Source organism: Odontomachus brunneus, unplaced genomic scaffold (genome assembly GCF_010583005.1).
Source record: "Odontomachus brunneus isolate Ranch 3 - 2012 unplaced genomic scaffold, Obru_v1 Obru_scaffold_259, whole genome shotgun sequence".
Classification (NCBI taxonomy): Eukaryota; Metazoa; Arthropoda; class Insecta; order Hymenoptera; family Formicidae; genus Odontomachus; species Odontomachus brunneus.
In genome coordinates, this window is record NW_022639709.1 from 311,829 (window position 1) to 330,712 (window position 18,884).

Genomic DNA, 18,884 nt, shown 5'->3' on the forward strand with positions numbered 1-18,884 from the left:
TGGGCCTGAGAGAACCCATCTTTATGAGAACGACATGAGAACCAATATTCATCTCCCATTGGACGTCGGCTCTGCGTGGCGAGGTACGTCGGAGAAAACGTTCCGCGATGCGAGTGTATACACACTTGGCGAACCTAACCTCGCCATCTTTCCGCACTCGCGTCGTGATGTTCTCGCCTATGCTCAGCGGGGGCTCATCGCTCCCAAACTTGACCATTCAACGCTCGATTTAAACGAAGAAAGCCACAGTCAACCGAGAACAGCCGACGGCGATGGCGATCGTCACACTGTAGCTGGCACAATGTGACGTGACGCGTTGTTTCTACTCGTCTATAGAGCGGTCCGAACGCGTTTTCCTCAACGCACGTCGGAGCCGACGTCCCAATCTGTTTCCGAGCGATTCTCACGAAATAGGAACGTCCTCTCGTCGGACGCGTTGAACGAAATGTGTTACTGAGCATTATAGAAGGAGGAATTACTAAGTGGTGGCGGGACGCCGTGCGTTCGAGATCTGCATATCTTTTTCGTTCCAGAGAGAAAAATATCGAGAGCGCGGTTTTGCTATAGGCCGGGACTCGAACCCGAGTCTTTCGCTTGCCAGACGACTGCTCTAAACCACTGAGACTAGCTACCTGACCGTTCCACGCTCACGACACTCTTCTCCTTTCCCTAGATAACGCTCAGAGACACGACTGAACGCCGTGCGTTCGAGATCTACGTAAAACTTTTTCGTTCCAGAGAGAAAAATATCGAGAGCGCGCGGTTTTGCTATATAGGCCGGGGACTCGAACCCGGGTCTTTCGCTTGCCGGGCAACTGCTCTAAACCACCGAGCTACCTGACGCTCCACGCTCACGACACTCTCCTCTCCCTAGATAAACGCTCAGAGACACGACTGAACGCCGTGCGTTCGAGATTTGCGTATCTTTTTCGTTCCAGAGAGAAAAATATCGAGAGCGCGGTTTTGCTAGTGAACTCGAACCCGGGTCTTTCGCTTGCCGAGCGACTGTTCTAAACCACTGAGCTACCTGACGCTCCACGCTTACGACACTCTCCTATCCCTAGATAATGCTCCAAACCGTTCCACAAGCAAGCATGCATGTTCACTCGTGGTAAATTTCCGTCCCAAAAAAAATGCGTGTCTAACCATGTGTCATCTGTTTAGTTCAACCGCACGATGAGCCTCGTGCACTCGAGAAAATTCGATGTGTCAGAACTATGATCGAAAGAGAATCGGGAAGAACGATAATACAGAAAACACCAAGTATAACAGTAAGATTACATCAATATCATAATTTTCCAGTCAACGATGTTAGTAGATATGAAGTGCAACACATTACGTTAACATGACGTAACATAACATACGTTATCGAGGGAAATTGTGGTCATTGCAATGTTATTATTATTTGGTGTTTACCGGTTAGGGGACGTAGGAAGTACAAATAAAGAAAGCAGACCTTTCGTGTTTGTACACGGTGTACAGCACGAATTCTGCGAGCAGTCCAACTAAGGCGGTAAGATTGGCAGAGACTTTTCAGAAACACAACGTGGCCACTTAACACACAGCACAGTTTCAGGGGAACTCACGAGGGACTGTCCGAGGCGAGGAACTTGATAGCGAGCTTACTTGGCTTTTATGGGTTGGATATTCTTGTTTCTTGTAAGGTTGCATCGTACTTCCACCGTGCGCATTCTCTCTCAGCACTTTAAGAGACAAAAGCTATAGATTTCTACTATTCTCACTGTTACGCACGCACGCACGTACACACGCCCGTACAGCCGCACGCTCCAGCTTCTCAGCGCGACCACTCGACTCTACAGCGTTCGTTTCGCAAGCTCACTGGAAAATCGCAGCCCGGTCGCGAGATTCGAGAGGTTAAGAATCTCACACACGTGACGTTTGAGGTTAAGATCGCACAGGTAGCAGAAATGGTGATTCGCGCATGCGCGTTACGATGCTTGCTTCGCCCGCCGGTACGTTATGTTAGGTTAGGTTTCAGCGCACAGTGCTGAATTATTCGTCGACTGCGCCACTCGCGCGATCGACACCATGTATTCAAAAGGGCGAAGAGCACGATACGAACGAGATGTATAATCTTCTTCTTCTTCTTCTTCTTACTATTTTACTTGGACTTATTTCTGTTGTCCTTTCATCCAAGGTACCGAGGTACGAATTTCAAAAAAATCAGGTCCAAACGTATTCAAACGTCTTAACGTAACGGCGGTTAGGCCGAAACTGAGATGCACAACAACAAAATATCTTTATAAAATCGTAACTTCGTACTTTTAACCCAGTTTTAATACAGTCTTTGGAAAGCCACTATAGTAGCTGCGACGAGAATGTCATGTTTTTTACTATTCTACTTTTTGACGTACATGAAAAAGTTCTAGTTCAAGAACTATAAAAATCATCGTCCAAAAAAACTGTTCGGACTGTCGTAAAAGTTAATCCTCTGTGCACAGTCAGACTTTTTGCAATACAACTCTGGATCACTCTGGATCTGTCGGAGCTTTGAATTACCATAATTTTGTTGAGAATCAATATTTTTTAACAAATCCTTTCCAGAGGTATAGAAAATTATTCAGCTAGAAGATAATAGCACAATAAAATCAAGATTTGCAAACAGATTTGCGTTATTTTGAAACTTCCTCGGTTCCTTTACGGAAGTTGATAAGCCATAAAATATTTTGTCCAAATGTTCAAGTCTCACAAAAGCCAACATTGTAAGCTGAGGACTCAGCATCCTGCTACCTACTTTAAGGTCATGCCTCGAATATTCGTTTGTAGAACGGTTCGAACACGTTCTCTTCAACGCACTTCGGAATATAGTTGAAGATTAATGGAAGAATTTGTTTTTTTTCTGAAAATTCTTAAATGATAGATTTTCCTATTTATTGTCGATGTATTCCAAAAACGTATTACAAAAAAATGCGTCAATCTTTATGTCCATAACTCCCGTTGGTTATACAAAAATTTAACCGACGATTGAATTGTGATAGCTACGGTAAATAAATGTAATTCGAGACGCAAATGTATTTTATCCCTTTTCATTGGCTCTCTATTAGCAACGTACAACCAATTCTTCAAATGCAATTATGTGTATTTTATGCTCATGTGTATTTAACTCATTGAAATACAATAGTATCATGCCAGTTGCCGGTTACTGTCATATTTTGAACGCGTTAATATTTATTTCAAATAACATAGACTTGTACACTTGTGTTGTATTTCAAAGCATCCGTTTTGAGGAAAATTTTACTGAAAATCCATAGCATATGTAACGTGAACTATATATTTACAGTAAAATTTTCCTCGAAAAGGATATTTGAGAACGCAATCTCGAAAGCAGAAAAATTTCAATAATTTCTTCTGATGTGTTTCGAAACATACGATTTCTAATAACAAAATGGATCTTCTGACAATTATTGAAGACTAATCCGCCTGTTGTACATCGGCTCCAAAATGTTTCAAGAAAAAGGGCTCTATTCTGAATTTTCTTTTATCGACAAGAGTATCTCTAAATGTGCTCAAAAGCCAATCGAAAAGCTTGTAAGACACATTCAGCGAGGTACTTTTGCCGATAAAAGAGAGTTCAGAATAAGGATTAAAGTGTTCAAATCGAACCAAACGTACATATAGAGATAACGCCTCTCTTTTAAGAGTTTTGAAGATAACTACAGTCCTCTGCCACTGTTCGCGGGCGAACTATGTTCGTCGCACGGAAAGAAAAGTTTCCCACTTCCGTTGGATTTCACCAATAAGAGCCGAGCCAGACAAAGATAGATCGCCTTCGGCACTTTCTAATCAAGTCTTTACGGCCTCTTGTGGAAGCACTCAGTCTATTTGTTTAAGTCTATGTTGAAAAAGAATCGAGGGGGGAAGCGAGCAATGATCTTTCGGAACTATCGAGCTTTGTGCGGCAATTTTCTCAAAGCGAATGTTGCTTTAAGGAAAAAACCGAATCTCCGAGCTAATCGATAAATCATTAAACACATCCATACTAAGGTGGTGTTAGTCCAACATCCTGTCTACCGGGAAAGATGCGTCATGCCGCGTTAATTTTCTTCCGCGAACACTTCCTCAATAGATATTTCTTGGCGCGCGCACTCACGTCTTTTACATAGCAAATATTTCTGTTCCAAACACGCCGATTTCCGCATTAATTTTACAATTAGTTCCGCAGAAACTTTAATGACGATTGGATCAATATAGTAAATAAATGTAATTCAAGACGCATGCGTCTCTTAACTCGTTTCACTGATCGCTTCTATATTAATAACGTAAGATCTATTTCTCAAATGCAATTAATTGAAAATTACTTTTACAAGAATCTCTTACAAGGCTTTACATTCACTTTGGTGCTTATTGTAGCACAAATGGATCATGTTTGTACATATATGTGCTCTATTTTTTTTGCTGGAAAAAAGGTTCGAAATGTCTCAAGATTATTGGAAATGTTATTGTGTTTACATAACGCTTACTAGAAGATTCGTGTGAATAATATTACACACGAAAATCAACACTTCGCTCTTATTAGTCCTTTACGTTATATCATTTTTGCGATCTCAGACCTTTATATGTTTCTATTTTGCTATTAACTCTATAGTTGGAGAGTTGCCGGAATTGTGTCGGTTTCTTGAATCGTACGTCATCAAATACAATTGATTTTTTTAAATGTTTGTAGCACACATAAAATTACACTTAAAAATGATATTTACAACTATAATCACATAGAGAAATGATTACTATAAATTATTCTTAAAAAAAAACCATCTTATTAAATTCTACTATAATGTCAGTGATCATAATTTTTATGCGTGTTACTATTACTACTCTACTGCAAAAAATATGGTTGGGGTCAATAATAACTATAATTTTAGTTAGATCGACCAATTTTTCTCTCAGTGAAGATGCAATCTGAAATTTTTTTGTTTATATCTGTCATTGCTCAGTTGTTTCTTATTTTTACCGTCCTATTATATGTCCTATTCAACAATGATCAAGAAATCGATGAGATACGACTTCGGCAACTCTCCCTTAACTCCCCTCTCAAACTCATTAAAAAGCGGTAGTACTATAATGCCGGTCGCCATCGTCGCGATATTCAACGCGCTAAAATTGACAATAGCGCGCATCTCCGTACGTACATGAAGAAAAAAGATGAAGATCCCGTAATAGCAATAACGCGCGACTGTTCGATAAACAGCTCGTAATATCTAATTTTGTACCTCGCCCTTTCGAACTTTGACGATTTCGTATTGTGTATCCGCGAATTTCCTGGTCGTGCATTCTTCGCTATGTAATAGGCTTAAAATACGATGCAAATGGAGCCAAGAGGCTCGCACGGTTCCTACATAAAGTGTATTCTAAGCCGCGCGACACTTACATAACCTCCGACTAGAACTTCGCGCAGATTGCGTTCTCTCGGGCAAAAATATCTCACCTTTCCTAGTAGCCTCTCTCTCTTACTCTCTCTCTTGCTCTCTCTCTCTCTATCTCTCCCATTGTATACGATAAATACTTGCGACATAACGCGAAAGAGACATGTCGATAGTCGCGAGCACAACACGCTAATGAAATTTGTGTGATTCTATAGGCCGAGAATGGCCGGTCCAGATGTCTTAAAGGTCTATTTTAACCACGCAATCGCACAACTTGTTCAAACGCCACGTCAAACAGACTTATTCAATTGTTTGTTTGTCTTGTGAGAGCGTGGGAGCTTTTGTTCGCCATGCGAAGATCATGAACTCCTATAGGCATAATTAGAGTTTTCGCTTGAGCGACCAAACGAACGATGTCGATTTTTTAACACGTCGACGGGACGAGAGACCGATTATCTGGTCTCGTGAAAGACACACCGGCGCATCCGGAATCGCCGAAAATATCCCAACGTATTTGCAAAAAAATACGGGCGCGCCATTCGTCATCGCACGACTTGATGCATGCGTACGTCGTCTGTTGCTCCCAGTCGACGATATTTCTTCGAGACACGACCTAGCGTCATCGCGTCAACTGCAAACGCCAATATACACAGGCGACAGCGAGTGTCGCGCGGATATCGTCCCCTTTCTCCCCCCTCCCCTCATCTCCTTCTCCTTTTCTTCTTCTCCCCTTGTCCTTACGTACTCGGGGTGAAGGAAAAAACTGCAGTCGCGTCACGTCGCAACGTTCTCTTGTTCTCAAAGCGTCCGTTCGCGTATACATCGTGCACCTTTGTACAATGTAAGACACCGTATAGAGAGGTCATAATGATCTCATATCTTTATTCATAAAGACATCCGAGCGTCCGCGACGAGCAACGAGGACGGACGAACGTCGTTTTGGAACAACGTAGAAAAGGGGAAAAAACAAAAAAGAGGGGAATACATACACACAGCGACACTTCGCGTCACGTTTAATCGACAAGAGGGTTTTAGAGAATATTTATTTTTACTTTAATTTCGACTACGTCGCGCGGCTTTGTCAACGATAAATTCGTAAACAGCCCTGCGAAGAGCGAAGCTTGCGCTAAGCCATAAGCTTATATAATAAGAAGCTTAAGTTAAACTCCGAGCTTATGTGAATATCGCTAAAATATTCCTCGGTCATGGAGTATAACGGGCTTCGTGTAATTCTGTAAAGCGACATCTAGATTTATGATAGGGATATGTCAAATTATCGAAGTATGAATTTTTCTACGAGTGTCAAAATTCGAATTCGAACGGGACCAAGAGAAGAAGATGCCAAATAACATGAAAACTCTTCGCGTAGCAAGTAGTGCCGGCAGTGTAATTTCTACACTCCTGACTAACCAAAGTTACAGGCACTACACGGATACCCGCAATCAGAATATTTTCTTTAACGAAATAATGTTTCTCTTTACATAATAGTATTTTCTTCGTCAATCGATGTATAAAAATATTAAGGTAAGGTCACAATACAATACTGAGTACTTTATCAGTATTTTTTCATTTCATATTTTATCTTGATATATCCCGATAATAGTTAAATATTTCGTAAGATATCGATATTTTCTGTTGAGCTTATCTTAATTTATTTATACATAGTACGGCGTGAAGAATAAGTAAAGAGAAATAATGATAAGAATGAATAACTGGCTGCACACTCTCCTCTCTTAAAATGAATTAGTCAAACATCACTGAACACAATGAATATACACTGATTGCAGTTATAAGTACAGCACTAAAAGTGCTCAGTGCTATACTCATAACTGATATCAGTGACTATTCACTGATTCACTTTAAGAGAGTCTATATTCCTCGGAGTAAAATTCCCTCGGAATGATACTGAGGATACCGTCACTCGTAATCACAAGAGTGAATATCAAACTTTGATTGGAATCTTAACGAGCGAATGCTCTGATAAATTAGAGCGAATTTGTTCCTCCGACCGAGTGGAATCCTCAGACTCACTCTTCAATTTCGAATGAGGATGTTCACTCGATGACTCGGAGAGAAGAATTCATCGTGCACGAGCGACAAGTTACTCGAATTCAACTGACAGCTGTGTCACTCTACTTTCCCGGTGGAATGCCACTCCGAGAAATTGAAAGAACGGCTATCTGGGTATCCAAATAGCCAGGTGATTTAAGAACTGCTCAGATACCAAGAGACCGGGATACCTGGAATTGACATCACTAGTAGAAAGTACGATTATTTCACGTCGCGGACTAACGGCCGCGGTCGCGGGATTGGCCAATGCCGTTAAAAAGGCGATCGTTGCAGCTTCGCGCCGCGGCCATCCTTTCGCGAGTCGCGCAACTCTTTCGTCCGACGCGATCTCGATCGTGCGCGACTACCGCGCGCAATCGGTAGCCAATTAAGACGCGTCTCGGGACAACTAGCATGCGCGCACGGTGACGATCGATTTTTACTATCGCGTTTCGCAACGGAACGCGCATTTGCAACCGGCAGTCCGCGGGTGGTCTTTATTATTGCACGATGACATGGCGATTTAGTGCTGAGATATCACGCGGCGTACCACAAGTCACATTGTGTGCTCAATGAGTCATGTTTAATTGTCAAGAATAAGAGCGCATGCGACATGAAAATCACACTTCCACGTTTTCCTCGCGGTTGTGACTAAGTGGCCACTGTCTTTCTTGTCTTGTCCATTATTTCTAGCTTCGCAAGTAGAAATTGCACCCCGTGACTCTGTCTAATCACAAGGTAGTAAATTTGTGTCTGACATCGCTACTAGTCAGCGTAATGCAACGCTCACTTCCTTTAATGTCTGTTCAAACAAATTAACCAACGACTAGACGAAAGAAATTACGGTTATGAGATGAAAAGTCACAACTAGTTGGCAGCCAGCGCTCGCTTTTGCTTTTCATTAAGATTACTTGTTTTAAATAACGTAAATTTGATTTTCTATTCAAAATAGATATGTAGTTAGATTAGATTAGAGAGAGAGCTATCTACTCTATCATATTTGTTATGTAATATATTTGATGTATGTGTGTGTGTGTGTGCGCGCGCGCATAGCTAAACAGCGGCTAGATTGTCTGTTTCTACATTTCATTGAATAATCAACCAGTAACGAGCTGTTAACGAGCTAGAAAATTTAATCTAGCCTGTAGCTACATGCTCCTGAATAAGGTCAGCGAGTTACATTTCAACTCGGAGTAACATTAATCCTACATTCGAAACTAGGGAGCAAAATGACGAAGAGTAAAATTCCTGGAAAGCTGAAGAATTATATGCAAAAGTCGCACTTTGAAGCTCCTTTCCACGCGTTCCGAAAGTCCAATGTGATCATTTGGATCGCCGATACTTTGAAACCGAATCTTTTAGTAATTCCCCTTAGTAAAAACTTTTAGTAACTCCAACTGGGAGAGAGAAGCCGCAATTACGAGGACCACACGAAGAACATGAGAGCTCTTCGAGACAACTAGCGCGACGACGGCGGCAGTGGTGGTGGTGATGGTGGTGGCAGTGGTGGTGGTAGTGGCGACGACTTTTACGTCTGTCGTTATTACCGTGTAACGGGATACCGTCGGCGAGCGGAAGCTCGGCCGAATGAAACGTCTTCATTCGCGCAACGCGAGGCCTCACGATAACGCGTTGATCAAGAAGAACGCGCGGATGCATCTCGCGGGCGGCGAATTTCCCACAGCAAATTTATGAAGCTCACGATGATCCCGACGCGTTCGCGTCCAGCACATGACGTACTGTAGCTCGCGACGCAATTGGGTGTTCCCCATAGATAGGTAGATAGGTGGGTGGGTAAGCAGAAAGGTAGATACGTAGGTGGATATGTAGGTAGGTAGATGGGTAGTTAGGTAGGTAGGTAGATAACTAGCTAACTAGGTAGCTACATATGTAGATAGGTAGGTAGGTAGGTTGGTTGGCAGGCAGGTAGGTAGGTAAGTAGGTAGGCAGGTAGGTAGGTAGATAGGTAGATGGATAGGTAAGTATACGTGAGTCGATTTTCAGCGGTCGCAGACCTATTAGACGGGCATTTCAGAAATAAAGATTTTTGAACTTTGTTCTCAAAGGTCATTGTTGCTATACAAGCATCTCGCACCGCGAGCGACGATACCTGCCTGGTACCTCTCTCTCTCTCTCTTTCTATTTCTCCCTCACCCTCCCATTTTCCTTCTCCTCCTACATACGTTCCTAACCATCGTTGATGTCGGACTTTGTGTCCGTGGACTTTCCTTCTTAAAATACACGTACGCGCGCGCGGGCGAGATCCATGTCGTGTCGCCGCTGCCGGTCGTATCAGCTTTCATTTCGTGGCTGTTCACCATGTATAACGCGTCGCGCGAACGACCCCAGCGCGAACAACCTGGCACTCTGTTTCTACGGAATTTCGATACAATCGCTCGCGCGCGCCCTTTCTCCGAAGGGTTCCCTTTTACCCGAGCGTTTCCTTAAGTGCATTTTCAGGGGCATCCTGAAACGCGCACGCTTTTCCCGCTAGCTTTGTTAAGAAGGAATGAAGTGTTTTTTGTTGTGCTGGCGTCCAAGGTTACTTACGGCTTCTGTCCACGCACAGCAATGTGCACACGTAACACGCTTACGTTTGAGCAGTGAACAGGGAAGAGAGGCGACATCAACACGTTCGCTGTCACAGTTTATTTGGGGAATTCTCTCCACAGACCACATTACGTTTGTTCTCGCGCAATTGTGTAAGACAAACGTGCTTTGTTTATACGCGGATATACAAAGAAATATGTTGTTGTCGTACACGTGTTATGTTAGTAGCGAGAACATGTTGAATAGAATCGAAAACTTCGAGTAGAGATGAACTTGGAGTGTGAGACCGGTGCGTCATACATGCGTGACGCTGGTAGCGAACGTGTTAAAATTCCTTCTCTGCCCCTATGTTCTTAAAGAGACCTCCCTTTGCGCGACATCGGCTACCGTTTCATCGGTCACCATAAGTAACGCGCTCAAAGTGAGATGGTGGTGGCCGGGAGCAACGACTCCGATCCATTATGTATGCGCGAGGAAAAAAAGACAGGACTTACCTGTGCAGCGGTACGGGAGTGGACCTCGCAGGTAAATGTTGGTTATGCGAGGCCGGTGGTTGAGCCTGACCCCTGCCAGGGTTCGACGTCGCGCCGACGAGCGAGTGGCCATGGGAGGCATGGGGGTGAGGGTGGAGGTGGGACTGCGGGTGCGGAGGGTGGGCGTGGGGGTGAGGGTGATGATGGTGATGCAATTCTCCCCCCACTGGGCCTACAGGGCCCACCGGACCCCCCACCCCCAATCCACTCACTACCTGGACTTGCTTGCCCACTGTCTCCATCACCCCTAGCGCATTGTGAACTGCAACAGACAAAATTGTACACTTGTAAAATAAAACTGCTGCAAGTAACGTGTGCTTGCGCGCGCGAGATGTTCCTATGACGACGACGACGACGACGACGACGACGACGACGACGACGAGGATGACGATCGAGGCGTCGCGCCGTTATGGGAGCGGCGACGAGGTGGGAATTTGCAAAATTCCAGGAGATTACGACAACGACGCAGCGACGACGGCGGCGAGGAAGGGAGGGACATGATGGCGGCGCAGTGCAGCCGGTCGCGGGGAAAATCCGCGGGAAATCGCGCGGCGAAAGAATTCGCGAGATGGAAATTACGACGGTAGTCGGGGCGTGCGCTTATAAAATGGAAATGACGACGTGAGTCAAGGCGAACACTTGTAGAGTGGAAATTACGATAAGTCGAGGCAAACACTTCTGAAATGGAAATTTCGGAGTGGATCTCAAGGCAACGATTCTTTTAATGGAAATTCCACGAGTTATGGAGATTTATGGAAATGCTATCGAGCGTTGTATTTTCATACGTGGCCTATGAGATCTAGTTTTCCGATAGACAGTCGGGAGAGGGGCGGAGAGAGAGGTATAACATGTCCGCGCTTGGGACCGATCGAATCCTCGTCGCTCTCTCGCGACTGCCAAAAATCAGCATGTAATTGACAATCAATTAGAAACGAATAATCTCTCGTCGGACAATCTTGCAAAATCTACACCGAATACGCGGGGTCGCGCGCGGTATCTCGCTAGCCATCCGTGTCACAACGTGGAATTGCCGTTCAACGATACGGCGCGACGGAAAACCTGACCTATGACGCGATAGCGCGCAGTAGACGCGCGTCGTTAACACAGCGGCTCAATTATGACGATATTGTAGGCGGCCGATAGCGCTGGGGATTATTACGACGATAGTTTTTCGCGTGTCCGCTCCGCGCGGACGAATAGTCTGAATGCATCGATAGCGGCCAGTCATGACACCGCGGAAACATGCAGTCTATTTACCGTGCTTTCCTTTCCTTTCGCGATAGAACGGCGTATATCAATTGTGGGCCGGGGTAGAGAGATTAAAGGCGACGCGCGCGCGTCGCACTCACCGTACATTTACAGTTACATGCGAAACGGGAAGTCGATCGGATTTCTTGCCGATTCACCGCGAGTCCTTGTAACGGCGCGCGCGCGCGTCTATTAACCCTTCGTGAGACCGAATGGAAATCGAGGACAAGTTTCAGAAGAGGTCAAAACGAACACGCCGAGTCACAGCGCGGCGCGGGAAAATGACAGAGGCGCGCGAATCTTTCCGTCGGGACGGGGGAAGAAACGCACCCCTCGGCAGCGTTTCCTTGCATCTTTTATTTTATTCTCGTACGAGTGATTATTTAAAAGGAAACGTGTGTGAACCCGTCCTCGTTGAAAAAAGAAACGATTTAATAAAAATGATTAACTGAGAGAGAAACGTGTTTGAATGATGATCATCAGAAATTAGTATTTTCGGCGCTTATCGACTGTGTCTTCTTGTTTTAACGAAAATATGGTAGCAATATACATGTAAGATTATTACTGCTAACACTGTAGTAACACTTATTACAAAATGCTTCTCCCGATTAAAAAGTCTGATCTACAACACGCTTTTTGCGTTGTTTTTGTCTTGTCTTTTTCTGACTTAAAGCTTGATGTTTGAGTCAGAAAGAGATAAAGGAAAAAAACAGGAAGAAAACAATACATTGTAGATCAAGCTTAATTCATTTGTTGTATGATTATATAGTGACAAGTGGCAAATACTTTTTCTCAGTGTGACAACACTTCTTCTCTCAAACGCATTCTTCAGCGTTTCCTCGCATTTCCTTTATGTTAGTTTTGCGCCAATAATGATTGTTGAAAAAATATATGACATTTTTCGTCAAGAAACGCACTCTTTGGCGTCCTCCTGCATTCTTTTATTTCACTTTTACGCGAACGATCATTTTTATCACTCACGAAAAATTGTGATGTAACGGCGCTCGATTCTATACTCGGCTACCTGCAATATTCCTCTGAATTTAACATATTTTCTCAACTGCCAGATTAATTTTCTCGATATCCCAGAAAAGAGGATTAGAATCGCGCCGAGTAATGTCGAATCTCTCGAAATTGTCCTCGTCTAGGGAACATTCTGTGTAATTCCTTCGACAAGTAACATACTATCGCGCGAGTTGCGCACGCTTACGAAAATTCGAACTTTACAGGACTAGCATAAATTGGTTTAGAGGTTTTGTGTGTGTGTGTGTGTGTGTGTGTGTATACATATATATACACACACACACACACACACACACACACACATATATATATACATACATATACGCGTGTGTAAATATATATATACACGTGTACATGCACTGTAATACATATATTCATATTGGCAGGGGAGATGGACGAATAAGTGCCGCATACGAATAGAGCGTAATAAAATACGAATGTATACATGGTTCCGCGCACTGCATAAATTTATACGCGTCTGCACGCTCTGCCTCGAGCATATCAAGAGATACACCCTGTAACGCGAGGCAGTGTCTCTCAAATTTGAGTGTGGACCACGATTGTACCTCCTAAATTTCTTCGAGTGAAATCGCACACAAAACGCGTAATGAAAAACTCAATAAACTATAACTTGGAGCAATAGCGCAGACACCACCATTCGAGATCGCAAAAGTGAATGATTCACTAAAACTAAGAGTGGAATTTATAATATATTCTTACACGGAATTTTATAGTAGAAATTACTGTAGAATTCTGTCGAGGAATATATCGACATTCCGCTTGAATTTATTATCCTTTCATTTCACATGCACTCTATATTTCAGGGACTAAAGTTTACTATTAAAAATTGTATCATGTTCCTCAGCAAGATATATTGTATGAATCTACTCCTGCTACTAGACAACATGGTAAAAGGAAAAATTCTTCTCGTGTATGATTAAGATCATATTAAATTCATCTTAAGATAAAAGGGACACTTTATCGACAAATACCTTAAGGACTATCGCATACAAAATAACATAGCTGCATATGCATAACATAAGACCAATGAGCATATTTTACAGATAAGTGGCAATTTGATCTTAGATGCTCATTGAGATAGTCTTATGCTATGCATATGCAGCCATGTCATTTTGTGTGCGATGGCCCTTTCGCTACCAGCGGGAAAAATCTTATTCTAACTAAATTAACAGCTTTTTTGGCATTTTGGCAGAATATATCAGCTATCTCTCTACTTATTACTGTTGGAACAAATATGCCCTCCCAAAAGTGGGACATCAGAGTCCCGACTTTATCTCTTTGGCGTCAATCATAAAATTTTTAATTTTTTCTGCTAAAAAAATTACATATTAATGTATTTGATGAAGTGAAAGTAAAAAAATTTTTAAAGACAAAATTAATAGCAAAGGGGTTAAAATAAAATTAAGATGATTTTAAATATAAGATTTGACTATCCATACGAGTGAATGTTTCAGTCGACTAGAATGAGAATTCGTTTTTCAGTGAAATAATATCGGACAATTTCACTCGACAATTTCGTACAAAGAAGAATTCATCATTTACAGGCGAAAAATCACTCGAATTCGAGTCGCTCGGCTATCATTGCACTTTTCGAGTGAAATTTTACTCCAAGAAATTTAGAGGGTACGAGACGCAACCTTTTTTCTCGTCGAGACGCTTGACGAGAGAAACCTTAAAATATTCCACGTACAGCGAACACAAGAACTTTGTTCCGCTAATAGAGTTAACCGACAGTATACAACATTGATAGAACCCGGTATAGTAAATATTTAACACGAACACGCTGGTATGGAGGAGGAAAGTCGAGTCTGCTGGGTTCCAAAGTTCAAGAGAAAGAAAAGCGAACGTCCCTTATTATACTTTCGCGTGTGATCGTGCAGTTTCACGGGTCTCGCTGCTTGCACGAGCAATTACATTTACTCGTTATTACTCGATGAGTGCTATTAGTCTCGGAGCTTTTCCATTATTGATTCCAAAATGTCGCGTGGCCAAAAAAACTTTGAGAGACACTGACGACACAAGGACGAAAGCGCGCACACGCGCAGTGTAGGTGGCCCAGAAAGCTCGCAATTTACAAGTACCGCGTATTTCCAATCATGGGTATCGGAATTCCACAAGGAAATACCACGGAAAGCCGGCATATAAAGTCGTGGACTTCAACGCGCACGGCTTCGCGGTGCCGCCATACGTCCGTTCGTTCCGCGGCATAGCGACGTCCCTCGTCACGCGAACCACCCGCTGCAATTCCGCGAGGGAAAGGAAAAGTTCGCGACGACGCGCGATGAACTCGTCACGGCGTTGTAACAGCCGCTTAACAGTATTCGATATGCGAGACGAGGGTGGCATTTACGTGCGAGTCGGGAGCGAACCGCCGAATCCGCAAGTCGCAATACACTGAGAAGAAAGTATTTGATATTCGTAACCATAATGACACACATAACTGAAGAATTAGTCAAGATCGATGTATTCTTTGCTTCTTGCTTCTTTCTCTTTATTTCGTCCCTAAACTTTAAGGCTTTAGTCAAAAGGATAGAGAACAAAAAACAGGAAATAAAGAAGGTAGATCAGGCTTCATAGTCAGGAGAATTGTTTTTGTAGAAAAGGTTATTATAGTGATAACGATAATAACTTTGTATGCATATTACTGTTACTGCTTTTTTAGTAAAACAAGAAGATATATTCTCTTAAGGTGAGTCAAACTACTTCTGATTAGATCAGCAAGAGGAGTACTTCAGCGACAATCAGTCAGTATTCACTGATTTTCCGTGAAAACGCTCCCCATTTCACTGCTCGGTCTTATTTCCCACCGATTTCGACTAGTGGAAGTGAGATTTCACTGCAAAATCTAGTACACAGTAATACACAAATTCGTTATATACTGCACGAAATCCAACTCTCTGCGCTCGCCGTGATGGAATTAATGGCTCCTATGTAATTTGCGTGCGATGGCACTGTTTGCGTTTGCAAACTGCATCGATAACGCTACTCTCTTAAAGTGAATCAGTGAAACATCATTGAAAGCAGTAAATATAGACTGATTTGCAGTTACAAGTATAGTACTGAAACTGCTCAGTACTATACTTATAACTGATATATCAATGACTATTCACTGATTCACTTTAAGAGAGTCGCTACTACTAACTGATTCTTTCAGCGAGATTTAACTTATTGCAGTGCTATACTTATAACTGAACCATCAATTATAAGTACAACATTTCAGTGACGAACACACTGATCGTATTTCAGACAGTAGTTGGCACCGGAAATGACTGTAATTTTAGTGACATTAACAATTCTTTTTTTTCCCTTTCAGTGTAAGTAAATAACGCAAATGTCACTGGGACACCAATTATTCCTGCTCTCAAGACGAATAAAGACGACAAAAGAGATTTTATCTCTGTTATCCGGTCTGAGAATAATCGGTAAACGTAAAGTCAAAGACACGTGTCTTGTCTCGATTCGCCATGGCTTCGTGACCTTCTACGCATTGTGACGTACTGCGGTTTCAGCTTGTTTCTTACTAATTTGCGAGCTGAACTTATGAGGAGCCTAAACGAACCGCGAGCCATAGCGAGTCACGCGCCGTGGGATCTCGGTTTAAGACGTCGCACGTCACTCCTAAGGAACTTAACCCGCCCATCGTATCCATTTTCTTCCATCATCGAAATGTACACAAACCGGCATAATAATACTCTCTTAAAGTGAATCAGTTAATAGTCACTGATATCAGTTATGAGTATAGCACTGAGCACTTTCAGTACTATACTTATAACTGCAATCAATGTATATTCACTGTTTTCAGTGATGTTTGACTGATTTATTTTAAAAGAGTAGTCTTAATGTACTTTAAATTTATGATCACGTACATCATGTTTAAACAAAAAGAATTTTATAATGAAAATTATTGTAGAATTTCACAGCTGAGAAACATATCAATGTTCCGCTTTAGTTTATTATCCTTCTCTGCTTTATACATATCATTTCTATTTATATTTCAAGAACTGAAATCTGTTGGAACATTGACTATTAAAAAATTGACCATGTTCTTTAGATAAAATAGAAAATTTATATAAAAAAAGCTATAGCGTTCTCTCTGTGTACGTAATCGTGCATCACGTCTGCTGATTTCTTAAAGAAACAGCAGCGATATTTTACATATTACTTTTTCTGTTGTATAATTTTGCTTTACATTGTAAATGTCATTCTGCTTGAATAACATCTGAGATATTGTTCTGCTTGTCCGAATAATCATGATACACGTATGACACGTATAATTGTGGAAAGAAAAATTACAACTGTTTCACCTCGATAAATTCCAGAATGTATCCGCTACCTAATAGAAAAAGTTTATTTTTAGTAACCGCAAAAGATATGTGTGTAAATACAATATGTGACCAAAAAATCCAGGTAACTCTAGCCTGATAAATGCTATAATTATTACGCCGGTTTGTGTGCTCGTTCGATTGCCATGACTAACACTTGTATTATCTAGGAACATTAGGCGGAAATACGAAAAAAGTGTTAATGGTGAACGAGAAAAATCGACTAACGCAAAGAAACGTGATGAAAATTCCATTGAACCGTCCACCTGCAGGGTTTCTGACACTAAGTGTCGGTTTTTCAATAGCAATTTAAACAGAGTTTAAGTTGAAATCTAAATTTAAAGTATCATTGAAAAACCGGCCCTAAGCGTCCCATGTATCTCATATACATGTTTAGATTAGATCAAACTGAGTAAAAAAGTCCTATACCATTTGGTAAATAGTCTTTAGATCTTTGATTTATTAATTAAAGAAGATCGACGGGTGATAATGCACGCGCGATAATGCACTAATGTTCCTGAATTAATAATTACAAATCTACATAGTGGAAAATTATAGACTCTTGTTCACACACAGTTCGACTAATCACACACGACGGCAAGCGACGCTATCACAACTCGTCTGCCGTATCGCGCGCGATCATTCATTCAATCTTCTTTAAATAATAACGTAAAATTTTACGCGGTTTTTTAAAAGGTGATAGTGGACTTTTTTGCTTGGTTTGACCTAATCTACGTGTAACACGAGGTGTATGGGACGCTTAGTACCGGACACTCTATGGAAGATCGAATTCACAGCAGTCGGCATAAATGAGTGGATGAGTGGCGGCGATGACGAGTGATCTCTCTCGGGATTCGCAGGGGAAACATTACGTCACATTCACACGTTCTATCGGACGCGTGCTAGCACGCGCAAAGGGGAACACGGCGAACAGTGGCCGCACCTCTACTTTGTACAACTAAAAGTGACGTTCGGACGGCGGCAGCAGGGTGCTTCGCTATTAAAGCGGAACTGCTAAGCGACGTCGACGGCGGCGGCGGCGGCGACGACGACAAGCCCGAGAGAGAAGTCGACGACACGCGTATTTCTGTCGCGCGTCATTAGCCGTCTCGCGCCGCGGCTCTTTGTCCTCATAATCGACGCGTCGCGCCGGGACGCGCATGCCGATCCCTCGTAAAAAGGAGCAATTTCTGAGAAAGGTCGAAACCATCGGTCGATCCGATCGAGGTCGCGGCAGACCGATGACCGGCGACGAATCCCGCGGGGTTAGCCCGCGAACGGTGGAATTTTGAAATGCAACGATCGAGTACGAGCACGTACGTGTGCCCGAAGTGTGTCGCGCGCATGTCTCACGAGGCACACCGCGTGCCATTCAAGAGCAGGTGTCTACGAAAGTGCGTATGTGTGCGTGAAAGAGGGAGAGAGAGAATGCGTTATTTATGCGCTCTGAGAAAATGTCTCTTCGAGCGCGCCAGATCGTGTAGTACGTGCGTTGGTGCTTTGTAATAAAAAGGAGTAAAGAATAAAATTATACTCATAATAAAAAAAATTAAATAAGGCAAAACGAAATAAAAAAATACGTGACAAAGAAAAAACGACCGTTTCATTAGTATAAACAATTGAGCAGTCACACTGAGAAAAGTCTAATTTTTTTTTAATTAGGTTTTACTATAATATTAGTGATAATAACTTCATATGCGTATCGCTATTGCCATGTTCGTATTGAAACAACCACAAATATATATATATATATATAT

General features: G+C 42.4%; 1 protein-coding gene across 12 annotated transcripts in view; it reads right to left on the bottom strand.

Moving 5' to 3' along the window:
* LOC116852858 overlaps positions 1–18,884 on the bottom strand; it is a 113,342-nt gene that overhangs the window by 59,726 nt on the left and 34,732 nt on the right. For 8 of the 12 annotated variants that reach the window (XM_032833597.1, XM_032833596.1, XM_032833598.1 and 5 more), the window contains one exon: positions 10,475–10,775. In XM_032833597.1, the coding sequence (XP_032689488.1) occupies positions 10,475–10,755 (281 nt within the window). In that variant the 5' untranslated portion in view covers positions 10,756–10,775. Of the gene's footprint in view, positions 1–1,626; positions 4,774–10,474; positions 10,776–18,884 lie in introns of those variants that run through there. The other 4 variants (XM_032833601.1, XM_032833592.1, XM_032833593.1 and 1 more) reach the window with 3 other exon arrangements.